Below are 27868 nucleotides of genomic sequence, written 5' to 3'. Positions count from 1 at the left end.
CGAGGAGGGAATCGAGACAAGTTGTTATTACAACGGGAGGCTAGATGGATTCATCGCCTCAACACATTGGCCCCAGGAGGCCTTAATGAGCAATTATTGTTAAATTGCTTTATTTAGACCAGTAAATATTAATACATGTAATTTACATATGCAGTCATGTTTTTGTGAATATTTCTATAAGTAAGACTGTCAGCCATAAGGAGCTATATATGCTAACAATATCCGTAATTTGTAGATGCATTTTAAATGATATAATGAGTTACATTGTATGTTTTTGTATTGATGCGTCTCCTAGGTAACTGGGACGCTGACACGGGTGGGAGCGCGCCGCACGGTGTGTGCGTGATGACGTCATCTTTCCCTGCCAGCGCACCGGGCCGGAGAGGACGCTACATGTGGTGGAGGGTAAGGTATAAATGTTTGTATTTTATATGTATTTCTTTGGGTCTGACGAAAGTTGGAATACAACTGAAACGTTACCGCAGCAAAAAAGAGCCTGGTCTCTGCTTTATTTCTGATGAAAAGTCCTTCAGGAGTGCCATCCAGCCATACGGTATATTTTTGCATAACAGCAAGGAAAGGCACCGGGGGCAGTAACTACTGATAACGGAGTGCCGGTTACTGGTGGAGATATATATATATATATATATATATATATATATATATATATACACACACCCCGTCAGGGTACAGACTATAGGGATAGCAATGTGTGAGATACACGGAAAAGGAACCACACAGCAGCTATAGGCACACACAGTCACATGTACAATGCAGAAATTATTACAAACAATAAAACTGCACTGGACTAGCAATACTATGTAAAGCTATGTATGTATACAGATATAACAATGCACAGTAAATACTGGATGTATATCACAGAATACTTGTACTAAATATCCCTGTAGTTATGCACTTGTTCTTAACTAACACTGTCTAAAATGACATGTAGAATACTTAAGTGTCCTGTAAATGCACAGCGCTAATGATGCAGGCGGCTTTACAGAGGAGACAGTGCCCAGCAGTACCAGAATCAGCGCAGCTGTGTGTAATGGCGCCCACATGCTGACAGGGAGTGAGGGAGAGAGATGCAGCTCCAGGGAGGGAACATCTGCTGTAGATGGTGCCTGGGGCTGGGGGAGGGGCTACAGGTCAGAGCCTTATCCCCTCAACAGGACTTCACCACTGTGTACTATGGAGCCTGTACTAAACTGATTTTAGGAAATCGGACCTGTGCTTCTTGCCCTGGTGGATATAGTTGGGTCCCTGCACAGCCACAGTGTCCACGGCAGTAGCGCGGTCCGTCTCCGGAGACCGGATCGTGATATCGGCGGGTCCCACCTGGGGGACTCTTTTACCTCCTCCCTATGGTGTGACCACGCGATCCTGGAGAGCAGCGGCGGTATATGTGCCATGATGAGACCGGAGCGCCTCCGCTGTAAGTACCCGGCAACCAGGGTGCGGGAGTATAAAGCGCAGCTGGGGGAGGTGAGGGAGCTGCAGCATGATATATCAGCATAACATATACCCCCCCCCAGTGCCAATGTTGCGGACCTTGAAGTCTTCTTTCTTGTCAAAAAAAAGCTCTTTTCAGGGCTGCCCTGTTAGCTGCCTGCACTGCAGGCATCAACTTACAAACTAAGCTCCAGTGTCCGGAGGTGGTGCAATGCATCCTGGGAACAGTCAAAGCTTTACGCTGTTGTTGCCTCGGATCAAGATCCAACTCTACACCCCGATGTATTCCCGGTGTACCCCGCTGCAGAAATTTGTTTTAATTATGCTCATTTTTAAACTTGAAAATGGCAATTGGTCAGTTTACCCCCAGATGGCTCAATTTGCCCATTGACTCGGATCAACATACCCCTAATCTGGGGCAAATTGAACCACAAAACCACTTTCTGTTGAGTAGTCTTATTCTCACAGCCCTTTGTCATAGATGCTTTGTTATTTCCACTGACAGGAGACCTCCTGAAATAAAAGGTAAATGTTTTCCTTCTGTCTCATTTTCCTTACCTAGGGGACAGCACAAGTACAGAATGGCTCATCTTACCCCACTCTCCTATACTACACATGGACGCACGTCGGCACATAGAACATACACTTCTCTAAATAGTTCCCACAGTGGTAAAATAACCCATAAAGCAACCACAAAAAAAAAAAAAAAAAAAGGAAACCCAAACACTCCCTCTGCTTTTGGTTTGTATGGGTCTGATTAAGAGACTCAATGGTGGGAGAGGTTTCACTCCATTGACAAAAACACTTGACATTTTCACCTTGAAGATTAGGACGCTTGTTATTCGGAAAGGGGCAACATGAATGTAGGGTAGCAATCGGAGAAGGCGGGACATGCTTTTCCTCCAGCACGCTAGTTTGCTGTTATAATGTACACACACAGTAAGTAGATTAAAGACTTTTCTGAGGAATAGAAACCGTGATTGTGCGATTATTTCAAGTTTTACAGAAAACCTTCATACATATGTTATTCACCATAGCACCTTATTATAGAGCGCTAAAGATATAAACGTGAATTAAACATTAAAGCATAAACCTAGAATTGGTAACAGGTGAAGGGACATGGGTTTCTCTATACAGTATATTGTAGTAAAAGTGCGAGCTCTGCAGCCAAATCCGCAGCAGCTGGTAATGCCAAGTCCAGTTTAAAGTAAACGTTTCTAGAATTCATTATATGGAATTAACAGTCTAGAGACTGATTTAATACTGAATTCCCACATTTTATTTGAAGCGGGGAGATCATTATCAGGATTAATGATCACTCCTGACATGGACTTAACAATGAAAACCTTTAGAGAGAAACTGAAAAATATATGTAAACGTCTTAAAAAGGTTTGGAGTCTTCATCAATACTTTGTGATTCTAGATTGTGAGCGGTCGTGTAAATGTACGTGACAGGTGGTCACCCTTCCGCTTAATATAGGACCTCTCTCTAGAACAGGGGTCGGCAATGTGCGACACTCCAGGTGATGTGCAACCATACATGACAGCATGCCCTGCCACTGGTAGTACGCACTGAAACTGCGGCAAGGCATGATGAGATGTATAGTTCCACAACAGCCGACGTGGCGGATAGTGCCTACCCCTGAGATGGACCAGATGTGTAGCCTAGTTATTGTATTGGACCACCCTCAACCCCTTGCTGCGGCGCACACCATCTAAGAAAACGTTACACACAAGTGGGTGTGGTCTGCTTATCGAAGACGCAATATAAAAACAAATAAAATCAGTATAGAGGAGCACGACAAAGGCGATTGCTGTTTTTGGCAAAACACGAGCTGCAGACACTACTCGCGCGGGTGTGTGTGATTGCTGTGCACCAAATGGAAAGGATACAAAATACACCAGAAAACTTAGAATATCTTTTTTTCTCTTAAGCTATACAAGCGCCTCAGGGTGAGGGTTCCTGGGCGACGTTTGCTCTGTACAATACCATAAAATACATTATCTGTGCACTCTAATACATCCAGAGGACACCTTCCTACACAGCTAGCTCATAAAACATGTGTGAAACGGTTTATTATAATAATTCATCTCTTTACCACCTATATTAAACAACCCGATACACAATTTTGTACAAGATAAACATCTGCGAATACACTCTTTATGCGTTGTTTGTGCAAATAGCTGTTAGAGACCATCCTCTATAATCACAGGTTCTACCCGAAATTCATGTAGCCACGATGCAACCCTCCCTCCCCCTCCCCAATGAAGGTCTACGTAGGGGTTACTCCTTTGCATAAATAGGGACAGACAGACCACATGTAGGAGCACTTACAACCCCCGACAGGTGGATCACACGCAATATCTGAATCTGAGGAACAGAGGTGTGGGATGGAGGAGAAGATTTAAGTTTCTGATACAAGTGGGTATAAACACACATTAGCAGTGCACGGTGGATCCTTCATCGAGTTTGGCCATCAGCAGTCCATCTGTAAAGCCCCCAGTTCGGAGATATTTGTACCTACATATCTCACCCATCCTCACTTACTGATCCATCGGCATCACTCTTATATCCCAAGCACTACAATGAGGACACGGACTGAGGTAACACGGCTACCTTAGGCACAATGACGACGCAAAGATGGAGGGAGGGTCTGCAGAGCGGTGGGCGAGCCATTCCAGTCTGTGCATCGGTAGAGAACGGCCGGGTAATACAAACAGCTACTCACTGCAGGGTGTATCCATAGGACATAAAAGTATCTGAGGTCCGTAATGCTGGTTCACTCCCAATATAAAGAAGAGTTCGTTGTCCTACCACTATAGACAAGTCCAGCGAGAAGAAAACGCGGGCGGATTTTCAGTCCCTGTTTGTGTTATTGGCGGAGAAGGCGTGGAGATTGCCCATCTGACTCAGACCGCTCTGGATATGCGCAACGTGGATCTCAACGTTATTCTGAAAACAGCTGGGAAAAGAAGACATACATGTAATATCATGTGGGATGCTATGTACAGCAATACAACATTAGTTACAATGGGAAGGAAAACATTATTTATGGCTCTGCCTAAAAAACAACTACACAGCGGTCACACTGCGGCTGCTGCTCAACGAAACAAAGACACACAGTGTACAGAAAATGACCAGCACTCAGGAAATGTGTGTGCGATTATACAGATATATTTATAGCTATATCTCTCTATATCTAGATCTATCTATATCAGGCTCTTGTTACATCCCTGGGTGCTAGGTGTCTGGTAATGTGTTGAAAAAGGAAAAAAAAAAAAAGTTTGTATGTTTTCTTCTGTGGAACTAAGGGTCCCAGCAAACCTGGTCATGTCTAAAGTGTTTGGGAATGCTGCCACCTTTAGAACTACAAGTGCCAGGATATCCATGGCTGCCAGAGCACGCTGGTACTAGTAGAAGATCCAAGGCTGGGATCCATAGTTCACCTGTATAAGCAAAAAAAAACAAAAAACAACACACACACACACACACACACACACACACACACACACACACACACACACACACACACACACACACACAAAAACTAAAAAACAGTCCCAGTGAATCTTGTGCCACACTGTGCTCTAGAACAGTGGTTTCCAAACCTTTTGGAATCACAGCACTTTTAAGCCAAAACTTACGGATTGAGAAAATTCAGGAAAAACAAATTATACAGTTAAGTAAATTGTGTTTATAGGTCATCCTTCAGTTCACTTGTTCGGTGAGGGACAGGATTCGCAAGTGTTTGCGGCTTCCAATTACATTGACCATGAATAGTTGGTATTGGTCCTGGACCACCAACCTAGGGCACCACTACAAGTGCCCCGGTACCCAGTTTGAGAACCACTGCTCTGGTGCTTGTAGGTGTACACATATACTTAAGTTAAAACACTTTCTGGGACCTGTAGTTCACCAACAAAACACTTCTACTTTTAACAGGTTTTTTTTTTTTTTTTTTTTATAACCCCACAACACGCTAACGTACACACACTTGGGAGGCACACTCTTTTAAACAATGTGATCCTTCTAATACCCAGGCCTCCCCCCCCATCTTGATTTACAAAAGGTGGATTTATGCCCAAAGCAAGAACCACAAAGTGTTTCAAGGCGGTGGTTAGGGGGAAACGTTTTTTTTCCCCTGCCTTTTTGGATAAAGGGTCTTTGCCATGCAAGTAAAAATAAGCAAACTAAATGTTATTTTGCAGAAAGTCCAAAGTCTTCTGAAATAAACCATAATTTGCGTGGGTACTGCATAAATAATTACAGATATTGATGTTGGAATGAGGGCAACCTATAAAGAGCCAAAATAGGCTGAGCAGTGAAGAGGTTAAAGGGCAACACTTGCAAATTTTTACTCCCTTATTAATTACCCATGTAGATCAGTGTAAACTATAATACGCCAAGTGTCAGACACGTACCTGATATTAGAAGGATTTATTGAACTCTTTATATCATTGATTGAATCTGTTAAAGATTTGAATTCAAAAGAGTTCAGGTCCCCTCCTTCTGCGAGGCACTGCAAGAGATAGAACCGCAGCCAGGTTAGCTGTGTCATGACGCAGCGCTGAAAACCCATCCTGTGGCAGCGTCTTACTTTTATCTGTAGGAGGATAGCGGTGAGTTTGGATATTAGGTCCGTCAGACTCTCGTTCTGCACGCAGGGCTGGCCGGAGGACGTGTTTGCCTGACGCACCATCTCCTGAGCTTCATCCTCACAGCGCCGCCTCATATCAGTCGGTTGGTTTGCTGGTTGAAGCCCCTGATCTGGAGCGAGCTGTGGAAATGAGACATTATCCATCGACTCGCATAATATACACAAAGGGACAAAGAAGAGGTCAGACCCCAGAATGTGGATGTTTTACAAGGAGCTTCATGACACTTAGTCTATAATTAAAACACACCCGCAAATTATAGTAAAAACTTTAAACCAACCACATAAAGCAAGCACTTTACATCCGTATTAAAGTTTCATAAAAAAATCTAGTTTTTTTTTTTTTTTAAACAAAACCCCATTGCGGATTATTAGCAGGACTGTATTCAATATGATTATTAACATTATTTTGTAAAATTTGCGTCATTAAAAATGAGCAAAGCTGTATAATATATGTATAATAATATATATATATCTATCTATCGGTGCAAACGCCCCAGTGAAATGCTCTGATACGGCCTTATTACCTCATAGCAATACTGCTGGACTTTGTGAAGAACCTTGTTGAGATCTTTGTTGAGTTGTTCCAGGTCTAGAACAGTTGTTGCGTATCGTCTTTGAAACTCAATGTCAATTGGCGCAGAGTAGGATTTCTGTCACAGGAGGGAGATAAAAAAAAATAAAATAAATAAAAAAAATGTAAAAAGATACATTTTGTATATAGGAGAGGAGAGAAAAAAAATAAAAAAATATTCCACCCCCAAATTATGGTACAGCATAATCCAGCTATACATGGTGGAAAGGTTCTGCTTTTGCACCAGTTGTGCAGTATTGAGAATATGGATGCTGCCATTTAGCCTAAAACACACACACACACATCTCCTATATAATAGCCCAGATCTATGACTCTGTGCCTGGGCCTTTAACGCTGGGCGTGGCTAGGAGCTCTCATTGGGTTAGCAGCAGGTCTATCACACCCAGTCCACAGCTGATTGGGCGAGAAATGCCCTCCCACACAGGTTACATCCAATGGGAGGCTCTGCCCTTTGCCTGCAGTATTTTCACAGAGCAGGATTATCAATGGGGCTGATGGAGTTGCAGCTCCAGCCCCACACCCCAAAATAGTCCCCCTGCATCTGCAGCCACATACCCTCCAACAATGTACACATAAAAATTGATACAAATCCGAAAAGGGCCACGGGTACAGCAGAGTGGCCACGCCCCTTTTCCTATACTTTCAATGGAAGCTTGGAGAGTCAAAAATCGGTACAGACCAGAAAAAAAAAAAGGTCCTGTACCTGCCAACAAGGTGCAGCTGGAGGGTATGCCACTGCATCTGCAGCAAGTCTCTGCGCTGTAGATAGGGAAAAAACATCCTATTACTGCAGCATCCTATGTCCTGCTGCCAGTCCGCCTGCCCCCTCCGGCATCAACAATCCCCACTCCCTAGCAGCAGCGCAGGTGGAACAAAAGCTGATGCGGCCACCGGCATAGATGTGTATGAAAGCGGCGCAGCGGAAGGCTTTCATAGCCCTCCCTCTTTCCCCAAGCGGTCCGCCTGCTGAACTCCTGAACACTGACTGACTAGACGTACATGTAACTCACTTGTCTCCCTACGGTATACCCATCTGTCTGACTTAACTTGCCCTCCACCTGCTTATCGGTTACCTACTTGGCTGTTATATAGCAAACCAGAGACAAATTCCTCGTATACGCAAGTATACCTGGCCAATAAAGCCGATTCTGATTTGCGCTTCGCTGACTAAGAACACGCATTTCTCCACAGCCGTGCGCTCACTTGTGAGTGTGACTTTGCAGTGACCCAGGATAGTACAATGACAGATAATATAAGCTCACCAGCTTCTCTGCTTCGGTGTTCATGTCTCTCAGCTGCTTGATATGTTCTTTCTTTATCATCAGGATCTTCGATAACCTAGTCTATGAAAACAGAACATGTATCATTAAACGCAGGCGTGTAATAATAAGATTTTACTTACCGGTAAATCTTTCTCGTAGTCCGTAGTGGATGCTGGGGACTCCGTAAGGACCATGGGGAATAGCGGGCTCCGCAGGAGACTGGGCACTCTAAAGAAAGATTTAGTACTATCTGGTGTGCACTGGCTCCTCCCTCTATGCCCCTCCTCCAGACCTCAGTTAAAGAAACTGTGCCCGGAAGAGCAGACATTATAAGGAAAGGATTTTGGAATCTCGGGTAAGACTCATACCAGCCACACCAATCACACCGTATAACTTGTGATACACTTATCCAGTCAACAGTATGAACAACAACAGGGTATCAACAATGGATGCCAACATAACATAACCCATTATTAAGCAATAACTATGTACACGTATTGCAGAAAGTCCGCACTTGGGACAGGCGCCCAGCATCCACTACGGACTACGAGAAATAGATTTACCGGTAAGTAAAACTTATTTTCTCTGACGTCCTAGTGGATGCTGGGGACTCCGTAAAGACCATGGGGATTATACCAAAGCTCCCAAACGGGCAGGAGAGTGCGGATGACTCTGCAGCACCGAATGGGCAAACTCAAGGTCCTCCTCAGCCAGGGTATCAAACTTGTAGAATTTTGCAAATGTGTTTGAACCCGACCAAGTAGCAGCTCGGCAAAGCTGTAATGCCGAGACCCCTCGGGCAGCCGCCCAAGAAGAGCCCACCTTCCTAGTGGAATGGGCTTTTACTGATTTAGGATGCGGCAATCCAGCCGCAGAATGAGCCTGCTGAATCGTGTTACAGATCCAGCGGGCAACGGTTTGCTTTGAAGCAGGAGCAGCCAACTTGTTGGGGGCATATAGGATTAACAGTGAATCAGTTTTCCGGACTCCAGCCGTTCGGGCTACATAAATCTTCAAAGCCCTGACTACATCTAGTAACCTGGAATCCTCCAAGTCACGAGTAGCCGCAGGCACTACAATAGGTTGGTTCAAATGAAAAGATGACACCACCTTTGGCAGAAATTGGGGACGAGTCCGCAATTCTGCCCTGTCCATATGAAAAACCAGATAGGGGCTTTTACATGACAAAGCCGCTAATTCTGACACACACCTAGCCGAAGTTAATGCCAATAGCATGACCACCTTCCACGTGAGATACTTTAGCTCCACGGTCTTCAGTGGTTCAAACCAGTGGGATTTTAGGAAACCCAACACCACGTTGAGATCCCAAGGTGCCACTGGTGGCACAAAAGGGGGCTGAATATGCAGCACTCCCTTAACAAACGTCTGAACTTCAGGAAGAGACGCCAGTTCCTTTTGAAAGAAAATGGATAGGGCCGAAATCTGGACCTTTATGGATCCCAACTTCAAGCCCATAGTCACTCCAGACTGTAGAAAGTGCAGAAATCTGCCCAGTTGGAATTCCTCTGTAGGGGCCTTCCTGGCCTCACACCAAGCAACATATTTTCGCCATATGCGGTGATAATGCTTTGCTGTTACGTCCTTCCTAGCCTTTATCAGCGTAGGAATAACTTCCTCCGGAATGCCTTTTTCCGCTAGGATCCGGTGTTCAACCGCCATGCCGTCAAACGCAGCCGCAGTAAGTCTTGGAACAGGCAGGGCCCCTGTTGCAACAGGTCCTGTCTGAGAGGCAGAGGCCATGGGTCCTCTGAGCATTTCTTGCAATTCCAGGTACCAAGGTCTTCTTGGCCAATCCGGAAGAATGAGTATTGTTCTCACTCCTCTTCTTCTTACGATTCTCAGTACCTTGGGTATGAGAGGAAGAGGAGGGAACACATAGACCGACTGGAACACCCACGGTGTTACCAGGGCGTCCACAGCTATCGCCTGAGGGTCTCTTGACCTGGCGCAATACCGTTGCAACTTTTTGTTGAGACGGGACGCCATCATGTCTACCTGTGGCAGTTCCCATCGATTTGTAATCTGAATGAAGACTTCTTGATGAAGTCCCCACTCTCCCGGGTGGAGGTCGTGTCTGCTGAGGAAGTCTGCTTCCCAGTTGTCCACTCCCGGAATGAACACTGCTGACAGTGCTTGTACGTGATTCTCCGCCCACCGAAGAATCCTGGTGGCTTCCGCCATCGCGACTCTGCTTCTTGTGCCGCCCTGGCGGTTTACATGAGCCACCGCGGTGATGTTGTCTGAATCAGCACCGGTTGGTTGCGAAGCAGGGGCTCCGCTTGACTCAGGGCGTTGAATATGGCCCTTAGTTCCAGGATATTTATGTGCAGACAAATTTCCTGACTTGACCACAACCCTTGGACGTTTCTTCCCTGAGTGACTGCCCCCCACCCTCGGAGGCTCGCATCCGTGGTCACCAGGACCCAGTCCTGTATGCCGAATCTGCGGCCCTCGAGAAGGTGAGCACTCTGTAGCCACCACAGGAGAGACACCCTGGCCCTGGGGGATAGGGTGATCAGCTGATGCATCTGAAGATGCGACCCGGACCATTTGTCCAACAGATCCCATTGAAAGATCCTCGCATGGAACCTGCCGAAGGGAATGGCTTCGTACGATGCCACCATCTTTCCCAGGACTCGCGTGCAGTGATGCACAGACACCTGTTTCGGTTTTAAGAGGTCTCTGACTAGAGTCACAAGCTCTTGAGCCTTCTCCGTCGGGAGAAACACTTTCTTCTGGTCTGTGTCCAGAATCATGCCCAGAAAGGGCAGACGCGTCGTAGGAATCAGCTGCGATTTTGGGATATTCAGAATCCAGCCATGCTGTTGCAACACTTCCTGTGAGTGCGCTACGCTGATCTGCAACTGCTCCCTCGATCTCGCCTTTATGAGGAGATCGTCCAAGTATGGGATAACTGTGACTCCTTGCTTTCTCAGGATCACCATCATTTCTGCCATTACCTTGGTAAATATTCTCGGTGCCGTGGACAGACCAAACGGCAACGTCTGGAATTGGTAATGACAGTCCTGTACCACAAATCTGAGGTACTCCTGATGAGGTGGATAAATGAGGACATGCAAGTAAGCATCCTTGATGTCCAGATGCACCATAAAATCCCCCTCTTCCAGGCTTGCACTGACCGCTCTGAGCGATTCCATTTTGAACTTGAATCTTTTCAGATAAATGTTCAGGGACTTTAAATTTAATATAGGTCGGACCGAACCGTCCAGTTTCGGTACCACAAACATTGTGGAATAGTATCCCTTCCCCTGTTGAGGAAGGGGAACCTTTACCACCACCTGCTGGAGAAATAGCTTGTGAATTGCCGCTACCACTACTTCCCTTTCTATGGGGGAAGCTGGCAGGGCCGATTTTAGGTAATGTTGAGGGGGCATCACCTCGATTTCCAGCTTGTATCCCTGAGACACAATCTGCATAGCCCAGGGATCCACCTGTGAGCGAACCCACTGGTGGCTGAAATGTCGGAGACGCACCCCCACCGCTCCTGGCTCCACCCGTGGAGCCCCAGCGTCATGCGGTGGATTTAGTGGAAGCCGGGGAGGACTTCTGTTCCTGGGAACTAGCTGTAAGGTGCAGCTTTTTTCCTCTGCCCCTGCCTCTAGCAAGAAAGGAAGCACCTCTGACCTTCTTGCTTCTTTGTGCGCGAAAGGACTGCATTTGGTAATACGGTGCTTTCTTCGGTTGTGAGGGAATATATGGCAAAAAGTTTGACTTCCCAGCAGTAGCTGTGGAAACTAGGTCCGAGAGACCGTCCCCAAATAATTCCTCACCCTTGTAAGATAACACCTCCATGTGTTTTTTGGAGTCGGCATCACCTGTCCACTGCCGAGTCCACAGGACCCTCCTGGCAGAAATTGACATTGCATTAATTCTAGAACCCAGTAGGCAAATGTCCCTCTGGGCATCCCTCATATATAGGACAGTGTCTTTTATATGGCCCAGGGTCAGCATAATGGTATCCCTGTCTAAGGCATCCATTTCCTCAGACAGATTATCTGTCCACGCTGCTACAGCACTACACATCCACGCCGACGCAATTGCCGGCCTCAGTAGAGTCCCTGAATGTGTATAAACAGATTTCAGGATACTTTTCTGCTTTCTATCTGCAGGATCCTTTAGTGTGGCCGTATCCTGCGACGGCAGGGCCACCTTCTTAGATAAGCATGTCAGAGCTTTATCTACCCTAGGGGAGGATTCACAGCGCACCCTGTCCTCTGGCGGGAAAGGGTACGCCATAAGTAACCTTTTGGAAATCAGGACTTTCTTATCTGGGGAATCCCACACTCTTTCACATAACTCATTTTACTCATGTGAAGGGGGAAAAGTCACCTCTTGCTTTTTCTCCCCATACATATAAACCCTCTTGTCAGGGACAGGGTTTACCTCTGATATGTGTAAAATATCCTTCATCGCTATAATCATTTAACGTATAGGTTTTGTCATTTTTGGTTGCAATTTTGCATCATCGTCGTCGACACTGGAGTCAAAATCCGTGTCGACATCTGTGTCAACCATTTTGGATAGTGGGCGCTTTTGAGACCCTGAGGGCCTCTGTGCTGTAGGATCAGGCATGGGTTGAGACCCTGACTGGCCCGAGGTATCAGCTTTATCCAACCTTTTATGTAAGGAGTTTACATTATCATTTAACACCTTCCACATATCCATCCAATCAGGTGTCGGCACAGTCGGCGGCGACACGTCAGTCAACTGCACTTGCTCTGCCTCCACATAGCCCTCTTTGTCAAACATGTCGACACACGCGTACCGACACACCACACACACAGGGGAAGCTCTAAATGAGGACAGGACCCCCCACAAGGCCTTTTGGAGAGACAGAGAGAGAGTCTGCCAGCACACACCCCAGCGCTATATAACCCAGGGATTACACAGTAACTTAGTGTTTACCCAGTAGCTGCTGTATTATGATTTATGTGCCTAAATTTATGTGCCCCCCCTCTCTTTTTTACCCTTCTACCGTGATTCTGCAGGGGAGAGCCTGAAGAGCTTCCTCTCAGCGGAGCTGTGGAAGGAAAATGGCGCTGGTGAGTGCTGAGGAAGAAGGCCCCGCCCCCTCAGCGGCGGGCTTCTGTCTCGCGATTTTTAGTAAAATAAATGGCGGGGGCTCATACATATAACAATTTACCACTGTTTATATGCAGCATTCGCCAGGAGGTATCTAATTGCTGCCCAGGGCGACCCCCCCTGCGCCCTGCACCCTACAGTGACCGGAGTGTGTGGGTTAGTGTGGGCGCAATGGCGCACAGCTGCAGTGCTGTGCGCTACCTTAAGTGAAGACAGGAGTCTTCTGCCGCCGATTTCGATGTCTTCTCCGCTTCTGCCGTCTTCCGTCTTCTGGCTCTGCGAGGGGGACGGCGGCGCGGCTCCGGGAACGGACGACAAGGTCAGGTCCTGTGTTCGATCCCTCTGGAGCTAATGGTGTCCAGTAGCCTAAGAAGCGCAACCTAGCCGCAGTTAGTAGGTTTGCTTCTCTCCCCTCAGTCCCTCGTAGCAGAGAGTCTGTTGCCAGCAGAAGCTCTCTGAAAATAAAAAACCTAACTAAAATACTTTCTTATTAGCAAGCTCAGGAGAGCTCACTAGGAGCACCCAGCTCTGGCCGGGCACAGATTCTAACTGAGGTCTGGAGGAGGGGCATAGAGGGAGGAGCCAGTGCACACCAGATAGTACTAAATCTTTCTTTAGAGTGCACAGTCTCCTGCGGAGCCCGCTATTCCCCATAGTCCTTACGGAGTCCCCAGCATCCACTAGGACGTCAGAGAAAGGTTATTTAGCATCTTTATTTCCATGGATTTTCTTTAAGAAATCCATGGAAATAAGACCTATAAGTGTAAAGATGAATCATTACTAACAAGATATGCACTGAGGAAATAGTTCTACGTGTTGTTCTTCATGCCCATTAAGGTACCAGGCCATGCAGCCTTCTTGGGTGGACAGAATGAGGGTCCCCCAGGGAAGTAGAACACAGGATTTTTGTACTTACCAGTGAAATCCCTTTCTTCGATTCTATGGGTGACACTGGGGTATAGATGGTGGTGTGTGGCTACTGCTCCCTCTATACCCCACCTGCCTATTTTGTCAGTCCCAGGCCCCACAATTTCTGATGGCAGCCCAGCCTAACGCCATAGCCTATTTATGACGGCAGTGTGACCGCACACAGGAGATATCACAGGCCGTACACTTACCACCTGAATAAGGAACTCCACCGGAAAGCCACCTATCGTGTCATTGTCTAAGCTGGAAGATTTTGTTTTCCAAGGTGATTGTCCCAACAAAGGATCATTTTCCTGTAACGAAATATACAAATAACTATAGTTCACAGCATCGGCACATGTCAAATGGAAAAAGACTTTACTTCTGCAAATCCATCCGCTGCCTCTGGGTCATTCCTCTTTTGTCCTATCTGGGGGGAACTGCCAGGACTGTGGGTTTAAATGGGAGGAAGAGGAGTAGGCACTAATCTTTAAAGCTATTGGAGCTGAGGGTGGTGCAAGCTTAGGGCTGCCGTGACATAGGGCTGCAAAATAACATTTATAAAAAACATCTAGTAAAACTTTAGTATATAAAGCGTTATAACCTTATTAACAAAATGACAATCCATCAGATATCAGAATAAACAAAGTTGCCTCTTTGTTAGGTACGTCTGACAGTAAGGTGCTCCTGTTTGCCCTCAGCTGCCAGAATTGGTTTGGAAATGTACTTAATAGGGTGTCTAACGTGCAGTACAGGGGAACGCAGGGCCAGGAGCACTGCAATGTGCCTGCATTTGGGTCACATTAGCGGACGTCTGTCTCTGTGAGGGCGGGATGTACTAAGGGAAAAATGCGGTAAAATCTCCGTTTTCAGGGTTTTTACCATCATTTTCAAAATGTACTAAGACCCCACCACCGGGTTTACGCCGCTAGGGGTATCGCCATCACCCTATCCGCCGCATCCCGCAGCCAATCTGCGCCGCTCACCACGACCTCCCGGCTCCCCCCTCCACACGTCACCTCCCGGGGCTGGGAGGTGAGGGAAGCCGCCACAAACCCTCTCCTGCGGACCATCACTGATCGCAGGACACCCCCCTGGCATCGCTTTGCGATACTAATCGCATGTTCGTACATATGTGATTAGCATCATTGCGATGACCCGCGATCAGTGATAGTACATCCCGCCCTCTATCACTGTAACAAGGGGAGGCCACGCTACAAAAGCAGGAATCACTATCCTGTCCCGGGAACAGTCACAGGGCTCTTGTTAGGTTACTTGTTTCTCGGCTGCATGCAATGGCGCTATACATGCAAATGGTCGATGGCTTTCAACTGCATCAAAGTGGGCTCCTCAGTGCTTGCACATTCAGACACATGCCAGGGAAGGGCTTAAACTAGCATTAGCATAAAGGCACAGACGCGACTATGGCAAATAGCGCTAAAGTAGCTGCAGCAGCGTTCTGTAGTGTTACTATACTGGTGCAGATGGTACACTGCTGCCAATAAGGAAGGCACGTTATCAGCCGTCATAGTTACACATTCTACTGCTCTTATCAAGGGAACCACCCCAGCACACACCCCATCCTGCATTGCCTGCACCCAGAAATCTTGGGATCTTGTAACAGCGGCCATTAAGCCGGTGAAGCTTTTTTCCAGTCCTCCAACATCTGCACCTTCTTGGCTTCAGCAGACATGCATGTGCATATGGCGGTCTAATACGGCACCCGAGAGAGGGTATTCCAAGTTCTACGTTACGTCGCTCTTTCTGCGTCATTGTTGTCCTGTAACCTTTCAGCCTGCTCTATATATTGCTTGTTGGCCCAGGACAGCGGATGTCTGATTATCTAGGCATCAGCCCATTCTCTGCCTGTAACACTGTTGTGTCCGAAACCCTAGCATGGTTGCGGTTCCCGATACACTCTTGTCGATATGAGTTACTTTAAAGTAATTTCTTTCATCCCTATGATTTACACAATGCACTGACACGGACTTTGGAAGCCCAGCCCCAGGTATACTCAGTGCTCCGCTACATTGGAAGGGTGGCTGTACCTGATAAACTGCCCACATAGCACATGTTTGTTATTTCTGAGGGGTAAATGAGATATAAACACAGTTCTCACCATGATGGGCGACTGGACATTAGGAGGGTAATGTAACCGCGGCGGAGTCATGAACATTCGGGATGGGCGCTGCTTTTGTCCGAAGGCGGCGATGGGCATGGTTTCATGGGGCTCGTTGCTCTGTGGACCAAGCACAGGAAAGATCTGACATTAAACATAGGTGACATCTAAGCGTACCAGGCACTTCATACATTCCAAGGAGCTCTTACTTATGTTCTATAATATGGAGGCCTTTCTAAAAAAACAATCCTAGCTGTGTAACGAATCAGAAAGCTCAATCTGGGTGGTTGCTGCCTGCAGACTGCAAATCACAGAGGTTATATGAATAATATGATACCCAATAAGGTACATTCAGTTTCTCTTCTTGCAGAGACACATTACCTCTTTCATAGGTCCACAGCGACCAGTAAATAGGATTCGGTCAGACACTGGTTAGACTGGTAAACCGGAGAGATAACAGGAACAGGACACCAGCCATCACAAACTCACAGGGGGGGCAATTCAATTGTTTATGCTTTCCCTGATCTCCTGCCTTAGGTGACAGGAGATCGGGGGGCGCTATTCAAATGTTTTTTTGCGCTGATTGAAAGCGAGGTGAAAAGTGCCGTTTCGCCAGCCAAACTGGTCACTTTCTGCTACAACCACAGGGAACTGCGAGCAGAAATGCCGTCACCGGCAGCTGTTCAAGCCCTAAGGGAGTAACAATGAAATTGCTGTCAGTCGCCCGGCACTGACAGCCGATGGTGGAAACATTTGAATTCCCCCAGCAGAGAACACTCCCATGTCCCTTTTAGTTATGGGCCACACCAATGATGCGATTTAGGTGACCGGTGTTATTTGCAACATAAAATCTTTCCCGCTGCGATTTCCAACATCATTCATTCTAAGGGAAGTCCAGATTTATACATTTCTTTCCCTCAAGCTGACAAAGGGGAAGACAATTCAATTTCTTAATGGGTGCCCATAATTGCATAGGCGCCATCACTTTAGACAGGGCATAATGCAATTGCTTGGGTGCCCATTTTATTACCGCACCCAGAAGTACCGGATTTAGCAGCACAATATGGCTAAAACCACCTAAAAAACTGGACGTGACGTAAAAAAAAAACCCGTTTGTGACACTTCGCACTTTTCTGCTCACCACCTCAGTAGGCTGCCAGCAGAAAAGATGTTAGCATGCCTGTCGGCAGAAACAAATAAAGACTTGGCACCAGGCGCGCCTCGGTGCAGCGAAAACAAATTAATCGCCCCCCCCCCCCCCCCCATATAGAATTAAAAAACAAAAACAAAAAACACTAATGCCTTATTGACGTGTTCTGTTGTCCGGGTGATGCACATTAGCGCATGAGAACTGGTTGTGCCGCTTTGATGGAACGGAACAACTGACTCTTACCGGTCCTATTTTTATTGCACTTTCCAGGCGTTAAAAGAGGGGAAATAAAACACATCAACGTGAACGACCCCATAATGTTGCGTCTCAAGCATACGGCAGCAGAATAATGATTAAAAATGGTGGTAGACGATCTATACGTTTGGAAATAAGTTTCTCCCACATTTTCTATTCAACACAACAGAGCTGGTCAGATAGTGGAGACTATGGGGAGATGTATCAAATCTAGGAGAGCGATAGAGTACCAACCAAATCAGCCCCGGTCATGTTACAGGTTGTGTTTGAAAAAGGACTTAGGCGCTAACTGGTTGGTACTTTATCTCTCGCCACGGTTTAATACATATTCCCCCTATGTTCTCTTAACCTGCTGAAAATCAGTGATCGCACACAAGCCGTTTGCCCTCTGTTAATGGCAGTTACTGATGTAATTACTGATGTTAATGGCATTAACCCCCGCTATTCTGCGCAGTTTTTGTAGCCCGTTTTTGCATTGCAGAGGGACGCATCATTTAAAAACATGTTCTCAACCACAGGCAGCATGATAAATACCACTTTTGATAATCTTATCATTAGGGAAATATAAATGGGAGAAAATACATCAGGACAACTCCAATACAAGAGATTGGGGAGTTGCTGACTGATGCTGGAGTTAGAAACTGGAGAGAATTTCCACACTTACCAAGATCTCAAAATCTGGGATTGTATGTGTGCCGAGTCCATTCCTATCGAAGGTGACCCTGTAAGTGGAGTTCTGGGTGTCTACAGCATCTATCTGGCCAGTAAATAAACCATCATGCATCCCACGTAACCGAGCTACAAGAAAATGGAGAGCATTAGCTGGAGAGCAATTAAAAGGCCTTTACAGTCTATATTATCTAAGTACTGTGCGTGTGAAAAGCCAAATCCACAAGACAAGCTGGATAAGACCCCTGCACGCAGTGCTGACAGCTGATGTGTGGACCAGGACCAATTGCAGGAGAGTACAGACCCTGCCGCCCACTTGCTTTCTCCCATCTATGTTACCTCCACTGGGTGCAGGAGACGGCCCAATCCAAATAATGCAATGGGGGATCCGCTATAGTGCCTCTTCCTAAAGTCTGACCTAGCATAAACGTACGCCAGATGGGAGGTGGTGCACATATAATGTAAAAGCTGCACACGCCATCACTCAATACTCGTCACATGCTGGCCTGGAACAATACCACCACCCCACGTGATACAGCCAAGTCTTAATCCCACAAATATCCAAGTGCTTCTATATATTGCAGCTTTGGGGCAATACTTAGTATATATTCTTTTTTTTCTCTTAAAGACATGAATGTTCAGTGTACTGCAGACATTCTGTGTAACAGGCCATCATGGTTTTTCTCTTTAAAAGGCCCAACGCAATTCACGAACAATCTACACCCCAAGCTGCAATTTACATACAACAGTGCGCAATAAACTACTAAAAAATGGGGCAACTGTTATTTTGCACTCAAGACAAGAATCTCATTTCACTCATATTATAAATGTTAACACCTTATATTATTCACACATCAAAATGACGTTAACAGCTGTTGAGAGTTAAACTGCTGACTGACATTTGTAACCATGTAAACGAGTGGATCATGTTACTGTGATATTACCCCCATCGCCGAGCAGTATTTGGGAGGGGGTGGGGGGGAGGTAGGCAACCTGTATAGCTCCAGCTGTTGTGAAATTACACATCCCAGCATGCCTTGACACAGCTTGAGCTTGCCCTAACAGCAAAACTCTGGAAGGGCATGCTGGGATGTGTAGTTCCATTAGAGCTGGAATACCAGAGGTTACCTAATCCTGATGTAATCCATGCAAAGTGATATTATAACAGTGCCCTATACAAATATATAAAAATATTAAAAGGAGATTTATGGTAGACTTACCATAGTTAAATCTTTCTGTGAGGTACACTGGATTCCACAGGGATTAACATTGGGGTGTAGAGTTGGATCTTGATCCAAGGCAGCAACAGGCTAAAGCTTTGACTGCTCCCAGGATACACTGCACCGCCTCGTCTATAACCCCGCCTCCAGGCACTAGAGCTCAGTTTTGTTAACCAGTCCAATGCAGTAGCAGGTAAAAGACAGTAGATGTTAATCACATAGAACCACGTTTTCACGACAGGAGAAGGGACCAGCAGCTAATTCCATAGAAACCCAAAGAAGCTAGGTGCGTCAGGGTGGGCGCCCTGTGGAGCCCAGTGTACCTCGCAGAAAGATTTAACAACGGTAAGTTTTTACCATAAATCTCGTTTTCTGCAGCGGGGTACACTGGGCTCCACAGGGAATGACATTGGGGATGTCCTAAAGCAGTTCATTATGGGAGGGGAGGCACTGTAGCGGGCACAAGAACCCGGCGTCCAAAGGAAGCATCCTGGGAGGCGGAAGTATCGAAGGCATAGAACCTTATGAACGTGTTCACTGAGGACCACGTAGCCGTCTTGCACAATTGTTGAAGGGTCGCACCACGGCGGGCTGCCTAAGAAGGTCCAACCGACCGAGTAGAATGGGCCTTTATGGTAGCAGGAGCTGGAAGGCCAGCCTGTACATAAGCATGTGCAATCACCATTCTAATCCATGTGGCCAGGGTCTGCTTGTGAGCAGGCCAGCCACGTTTGTGAAAACCAAACAGAACAAAGAATCCGACTTCCTGATGGAGGCAGTTCTCTTCACGTAGATATGGAGAGCCCGTACCACATCCAAAAGACCGCTCTTTGGAAGACAAAATCAGGAGAGGCAATGGCCGGAACCACAATCTCCTGATTAAGGTGGAAAGAAAACACCACCTTAGGTAAATACCCGGAACGTGTTCTAAGAACCGCCTGATCGCGGTGAAAAATCAGATATGGTGACCTACAAGACAAGGCACCCAAATCCGACACCCTTCTAGCAGAGGCAATAGCCAGCAGAAACAATACCTTAAAAGAAAGCCACTTAAGGTCTGCAGATTCAAGAGGCTCAAACGGAGACCCTTGCAACACCTCCAAAACCACCGACAAGTCCCAAAGGGCCACAGGCGGGATATAGGGAGGTTGAATCCGCAACACACCCTGAGTAAATGTATGAACATCAGGTAAAGTCACAATTTTTCTCTGGAACTAAACAGACAAAGCAGAAATGTGAACCTTGATAGAGGCCAGACGAGGGCCCAAGCCTAGGCCCTGTTGTAGAAAGGCCAAAAGTTTGGCCGTACTAAACTTGTAAGCGTCATGATTGTTAGATGCGCACCAAGCAAAGTAAGAATTCCATACCCCATCGTAAATCCGAGCAGAAGCCGGTTTCCGGCCCTTCAACATGGTTTGAATTGCCTCAGAAAATCCTTTGGCCATCAAGACGGAAGCTTCAAGAGCCACGCCGTCAAAGCCAACCAGGCTAAATCGTGATATACACAGGGGCCCATAACGAGGAGATGTGGGCACTGTGGAAGTAGAAAAGGACGCTCTATCGAGAGACCCTGAAGGTCTGAGAACCAATGCCGTCTGGGCCATGCGGAAGCGATCAAAAGTAGGATTCCTCCTTATTGCTTGAACTTCCTTATTACTCTGGGAAGGAGCGACAACGGAGGGAACCCGTATGGAAGCTGAAAGTTTCATGGAATTGCCAGTGCATCCACGAACGCTGCTTGAGGATCCCTTGTCCTTGCTCCGAAGACCGGAACCTTGTGATTGTGTCGAGACGCCATCAGGTCCACATCTGGAAGGCCTCACCTGTCCACAAGGAGTTGAAACACTTCTGGATGGAGGCTCCACTCTCCGGCTTGTACGTCCTGACGACTGAGAAAGTCCGCTTCCCAGTTTAGGACCCCCGGAATGAACACTGCTGATATGGCAGGCAGATGGCGTCCCACCCACTGAAGAATCCGTGATACTTCCCTCATTGCCATGCGGCTTCGAGTTCCGCCTTGATGACGGATGTATGATGGCGTTATCCGACTGTACTTGAACAGGTCTGTTCTGTATTAAATGCTGGGCCAAATACAATGAGTTGAAAACCGCCCGTAATTCCAGAATGTTTATCGGGAGGAGAGACTCCTTCTTGGTCCACCGACCCTGAAGGGAGTGTTGCTCCAACACCGCGCCCCAACCTCTCAGACTGGCATCCGTCGTCAGAAGGACCCAGTTGGAGATCCAAAAGGGACGACCCATGCTCAATCGTTGGTCCTGAAGCCACCAGGTCAGTGACAGACGGACCTCCGGAGGCAAGGAGATCATTTGAGACCTGATCCGGTGAGGCAGGCCGTCCCACTTGGCAAGAATTAGCTTCTGCAGAGGACGGGAATGGAATTGAGCGAACTCCACCAAGTCGAAAGCCGACACCATGAGACCTAGCACTTACATTGACAAATGTATCGACACTTGCGGACGAGATAGGAAGCATCGAAACCTGTCATGAATCTTTAGGACTTTCTCCTGAGACAAGAACAACCGCTGGTTGCGAGTGTCCAACAACGCCCCCAGGTGCACCATGCTCTGAGCAGGGACCAGGGAAGATTTCTTCCAGTTGATGAGCCACCCGTGGGCTTGCAGAAACTGGATAGTCTGATCCAGATGGCGTAGGAGAATTTCTGGGGAATTTGCCAGGATCAACAAATCAACAAGTCGTCCAGGTACGGTAGGATCCTGACCCCTTGATGGCAGAGTACAGCCGTTATTACCGCCACGACCTTGGTGAAAACTCGTAGCGGTGGTCAAACAAAAAGGTAACGCCCGAAATTGGTAATGGAGGTTGCCAACCGCAAACCTCAGGTATTGCTGACGCGACACTGCAATGGGAATATGCAGGTAAGCATTATGTATGTCCAGGGAGACCATAAAATCCCCAGGTTCCAATGCCAGAACAATAGAGCGAAGAGTTTCCATACGAAACTTGGAGAAACTCACAAATTTGTTCAAGGACTTGAGGTTGAGAACGGGCCGTGAGGACGTCTTTGGTTTGGGGACTAGTAACAGCGGTGAATAGTACCCCTTGCATCTCTGAGCCAGAGGCACCTGTACTACCACTCCTGTGTTCAGGAGGGACTGCACCACCGAATAAAGAGTTTTTGCCTTCACCTGATCCGAAGTGACGTCTGTCAGGCAAAATCGATGAGGGGGACGATTCTTGAAGGATACGGCGTAACCTTGAGTGACGACTTACCATACCCAGGCATCGGAAGTGGTCCTCAACCATTCCTGGTTATACCCTAGAAGTCGGCCCCCCACCCTGGGATTCCCTAGAGGGAGGCCCACCCCGTCATGCGGCAGGCTTGTCAGTTTTGGAAGCAGGCTGACGGGCAGCCCAGGCCCGTTTGGGTTTGGGCTTATTGGTTTAGGAAGTGCGAACCTTTTCGGGGACGCCTGACCTTTTGCTTTCCCTGAAGGACGAAAGGAGTGAAATGGAGTACTCTTAGCCTTCGGCACCGAAGGAGCAGTACTAGGCAGACATGCTGTTTTAGCAGAAGCCAAGTCAGCCACTATCTTGTTGAGGTCTTCTCCGAAAAGAATGTCTCCCTTAAAAGGGAGTACCACCAGGGTTTCTTAGAGTCCAGATCCACAGACCAGGACCGTAACCAGAGAATCCGGCGAGCCAAAATGGACGTGGTAGAAGCCTTGGCCGCCAGAATACCGGCATCAGAAGCCCCTCATCCTTAATGTAATGAGAAGCTGTGACAATATAAGACAGACATTGTCTAGCATGATCAGAAGCGTTGGAAGGCAACTCCAGCTCCTGAGCCCACGCTTCAACAGCCTCTGCAGCCCATGTCACTGCAATGGTGGGCCTATGCCCAGCACCAGTTAGGGTGTAAATTGCCCTTAAATCAACCCTCCACACGCTTAGTTACCGGCAGAGCTGAGTATACCACCAGCCGCGCCACCTGCGAATCCACTGGCGGGGGTGTTTCCCAATTTTTACTTCGCTCCACTGCGAGGGGGTAGCGAGCCAGCATCTTTTTGTGAGGCGTGAATTTCTTTCCTGGATTTTCCCAGGATTCCCGACATATTTCAACTAAATGGTCAGAATGAGTCAAAACTTGTTTAACCACTTTCTGACGTTTAAACCTGTCCGGTTTCTTAGGGGCAGCATCAGGCTACGGGCCTTCAGTAATTTGAAGAATGGTCCTGATAGCCTCCAACAAGTCAAGAACATCCACCTGTGAAACAGATTCCCCATCACAAGCGTCGGGATCAGAATCTGTGGGGTCAGTATAAACGCCATCCTCATCAGACGAGGAGTCTGGGACGTTGGTGGATTGTGAGGAAGTAATGGCCCGCTTAGAGGACCCATTGGTCTTAGGCGGGCGAGGGTTAGACGTCTGAGTAGTCAGTGATTAGTTCAATTGCTGTAAAAATCACAGAGAAAAATACACACCGAGTATATCCTGTGAACTACCTATATTAAATGATAAACCTGACACACTTAGCCCCCTCAGGTTATAGAATATAGGGATAGCAATCCGAGTGAGATACATGAAATGGAGGTCACACAGCAGCTATATGCACACACACATAGTCACATTGTACAATGCAGAAATTATGACATGCAATAAAACTGGACTAGCTATACAGACTAGTACTATGTATAGCTATACACTCAATAGATAAAACAATGCACAGTAAAGACTGGATATATATCACAGGTACTTGTACTATATAACCCTGACTAAATGCACTTTTTCTTAACTAACACTGTCAGCAGACATGTAGAATACTTAAGTGTCCTGTAAAATGCACAGTGCTGACATGCAGGCGGCTTTACAGAGGAGGATTTGCCCAAACAGTCCCAGGATCAGCTCAGCTAGTCCTAATGGCGCCCAAAAGCCGACAGGGAGTGAGGGAGAAAATAAGATTTTAAACCTACCGGTAAATCTTTTTCTCCTAGTCCGTAGAGGATGCTGGGGACTCCGTAAGGACCATGGGGTATAGACGGGCTCCGCAGGAGACCTGGGCACTCTAAAGACTTTAGATGGGTGTGCACTGGCTCCACCCTCTATGCCCCTCCTCCAGACCTCAGTGAAAGAACTGTGCCCAGAGGAGACGGACAGTACGAGGAAAGGATTTTTGTTAATCTAAGGGCAAGATACATACCAGCCCACACCATCCACACCGTACAACTTGGAACATACGAACCAGTTAACAGTATGAAACAAAACAGCATCAGCCAGAGACTGATCAAAACTGTAACATAAACCTTATGTAAGCAATAACTATATACAAGTCTTGCAGAATTTAGTCCGCACTGGGACGGGCGCCCAGCATCCTCTACGGACTAGGAGAAAAAGATTTACCGGTAGGTTTAAAATCTTATTTTCTCTTACATCCTAGAGGATGCTGGGGACTCCGTAAGGACCATGGGGAAAATACCAAAGCTCCAGACCGGGCGGGAGAGTGCGGATGACTCTGCAGCACTGATTGAGCAAACATGAGGTCCTCCTCAGCCAAGGTATCAAACTTGTAGAATTTAGCAAAAGTGTTTGCCGAGCGGCTACTTGGTCGGGTTCAAAGTTGCAATGCCGAGACACCTCGGGCAGCCGCCCAAGAAGAGCCCACCTTCCTAGTGGAATGGGCCTTTACCGAATTTGATACCGGCAATCCAGCCGTAAAATGAGCCTGCTGAATCGTGTTACAGATCCAGCGGGCAATAGTCTGCTTAGAAGCAGGGGAGCCAACCTTGTTGGCTGCATACAGGACAAACAGTGCCTCTGTTTTCCTAACCCGAGCCGTCCTGGCTACATAAACCTGTAAGGCCCTGACTACATCAAGAGACCTGGAATCCTCGAAGTCCTCCGTAGCCACAGGCACCACAATAGGCTGGTTCATATGAAACCACCTTAGGCAGAAATTGAGGACAAGTCCTCAACTCCGCTCTATCCACATGGAAAATCAGATAGGGGCTTTTGTGAGACAAAGCCGCCAATTCAGACACCCGCCTCGCAGATGCCAAGGCTAACAACATGACCACTTTCCAAGTGAGAAATGTCAACTCAACGGTTTGAAGAGGTTCAAACCAGTGTGACTTAAGGAACTATAACACTACGTTCAGGTCCCATGGTGCCACTGGGGGCACAAAAGGAGGCTGGATGTGCAGCACTCCCTTTACAGAAGTCTGGACTTCTGGGAGAGAAGCCAATTCCTTCTGAAAGAATATTGACAGGGCCGAAATCTGTACTTTAATAGAGCCTAACTTTAGGCCCATATCCACTCCTGTCTGCAGAAAGTGGAGAAAACGGCCCAGGTGAAAATCTTCCATAGGAGCATTCTTGGCTTCACACCAAGATACATACTTCCCCCAGATACGGTGATAATGTTTCGCCGTCACCTCCTTCCTAGCTTTTATAAGAGTAGGGATGACCTCCCCCGGAACACCTTTCCAAGCTAGGATTTGGTGTTCAACCGCCATGCCGTCAAACGTAACCACTGTAAGTCTTGGAACACGCAGGGCCCCTGCTGCAACAGGTCCTCCCTGGAAGGAAGAGGCCACGGATCTTCTGTGAGCATTTCCTGAAGATCTGAATACCAGGCCCTCAGAGGCCAATCCGGAACAATGATTATTGTCTGGACTCTGTTTCGTCTTATGATTCTCAGTATTTTTGAGATGAGTGGAAGAGGAGGGAAGACATAGACCGATGCAAACATCCATGGTGTCACCAGGGCGTCTACCGCTACCGCCTGAGGGTCCCTTGACCTGGAACAATACCTCCGAAGTTTCTTGTTGAGGCGTGACGCCATCATGTCTATTTTGAGGAAGCCCCCAACGACTTGTTATCTCTGCCAAAACTTCCTGATGAAGTCCCCACTCTACTGGATGGAGGTCGTGCCTGCTGAGGAAGTCTGCTTCCCAGTTGTCCACCCCCGGAATGAAGACCGCTGACAGAGCGCTTACGTGATTTTCCGCCCAGCAAAGAATCCTGGTGGCTTCCGCCATTGCCACTCTGCTCCTTGTCCCACCTTGGCGGTTTACCTGAGCCACGGCTGTGACGTCTGATTGAATCAGAACAGGTAGGTCGTGAAGAAGAGTCTCCGCTTGTCGTAGGCTGTTGTATATGGCCCTTAATTCCAGCACGTTGATGTGTAGACAAGCCTCCTGGCTCGACCACAGTCCCTGAAAATTTCTTCATTGTGTGACTGCTCCCCATCCTCGGAGGCTCGCGTCCGTGGTCACCAGAACCCAGTCTGCGACCCTCTAGAAGGTGAGCACTCTGCAGCCACCACAGGAGAGACACACCCTGGCTCTGGGGGACAGGCTTATTTTCTGATGTATTTGTAGATGGGACCCCGACCATTTACCCAGAAGGTCCCACTGAAACGTCCACGCATGGAACCTGCCGAAGGGTATGACCTCGTAGGCCGCCACCATTTTTCCCAGTACTCGAGTGTATTGATGAACTGACACTCTTTTTGGCTTTAACAGGTCTCTGAACATGCTCTGGAGTTCCTGGGTTTTCCGTTGGGAGAAAAACCCTCTTCTTTTCCATGTCCAGAATCATGCCTAAAAAGCATAGCCGAGTCGTTGGAATCAACTGCGATTTTGGCAGATTTAGGATCCAGCCGTGTTGCTGCAGCACTCTCAGGGAGAGTGATACGCTTTTCAGCAATTGATCTCTCTTTTATCAGATCGTCCAAGTATGGGATAAATGTGACTCCTTGCCTGCGTAGGAGCACCATCATTTCCGCCATTACCTTGATACAAATACTCGGGGCCTTGGACAGCCCAAACGGCAACGTTTGAAACTGGTAATGACAGTCCTGTACAGCGAATCTCAGGTACGCCTGATGAGGATAAATGGGGACATGAAGGTATGCATCCTTTATGTCTAGTGACACCATAAAATCCCCCCCTTCCAGGCTGGAGATCACTGCCCGGAGAGATTCCATCTTGAATTTGAACTTTTTTAGATACAGGTTTAGGGATTTGAGATTCAGAATGGGTCTGACCGAGCCATCCGGTTTCGGGACTACAAATAGAGTTGAATAGTACCCCTTCCCCTGTTGCACTAGGGGAACCTTGATAATCACTTGCTGTTGACACAGCTTTTGTATCGCAGCTAAAACTATTTCCCTCTCTGGGGGAGAGGCTGGCAAAGCCGACTTGAAAAATCGGCGAGGAGGCACTTCTTCGAATTCCAGTTTGTAGCCTTGGGATACAATTTCTATCGCCCAAGGATCCAAATCTGACAGAACCCAGATCTGGCTGAAGAGTCGAAGACGTGCTCCCACCGGCGCAGACTCCCGCAGTGGAGCCCCAGCGTCATGCGGTGGATTTTGTAGAAGCCGGGGAGGACTTCTGTTCCTGGGAACTAGCCGTAGCAGGCATTCTTTTCCCTCCACCCTTACCTCTGGCAAGGAAGGAAGAGCCCCGGCCCCTT

At 47.4% G+C, this 27868-nt stretch overlaps 1 protein-coding gene across 2 annotated transcripts in view; it reads right to left on the bottom strand.

Moving 5' to 3' along the window:
* Window positions 1-3361: 3361 nt before the first annotated feature.
* The window catches only part of LIN9 (lin-9 DREAM MuvB core complex component), an 83967-nt gene continuing 59460 nt past the window's right edge, over window positions 3362-27868 (bottom strand). For both annotated transcript variants that reach the window (XM_063918963.1, XM_063918962.1), the window contains exons 8-15: window positions 18186-18319; window positions 16117-16236; window positions 14210-14311; window positions 7968-8048; window positions 6638-6763; window positions 6054-6233; window positions 5878-5975; window positions 3362-4418 (exon numbers count right to left, since the gene is read on the bottom strand). In XM_063918963.1, the coding sequence (XP_063775033.1) occupies window positions 4313-4418; window positions 5878-5975; window positions 6054-6233; window positions 6638-6763; window positions 7968-8048; window positions 14210-14311; window positions 16117-16236; window positions 18186-18319 (947 nt within the window). In that variant the 3' untranslated portion in view covers window positions 3362-4312. The remainder of the gene's footprint in view (window positions 4419-5877; window positions 5976-6053; window positions 6234-6637; window positions 6764-7967; window positions 8049-14209; window positions 14312-16116; window positions 16237-18185; window positions 18320-27868) is intronic.

This window comes from Pseudophryne corroboree, chromosome 4 (genome assembly GCF_028390025.1).
Source record: "Pseudophryne corroboree isolate aPseCor3 chromosome 4, aPseCor3.hap2, whole genome shotgun sequence".
In the NCBI taxonomy this organism is placed as follows: Eukaryota; Metazoa; Chordata; class Amphibia; order Anura; family Myobatrachidae; genus Pseudophryne; species Pseudophryne corroboree.
The sequence above is the reverse complement of the archived record's forward strand: the minus strand, read 5'-3'. Positions and strand labels throughout refer to the sequence as shown.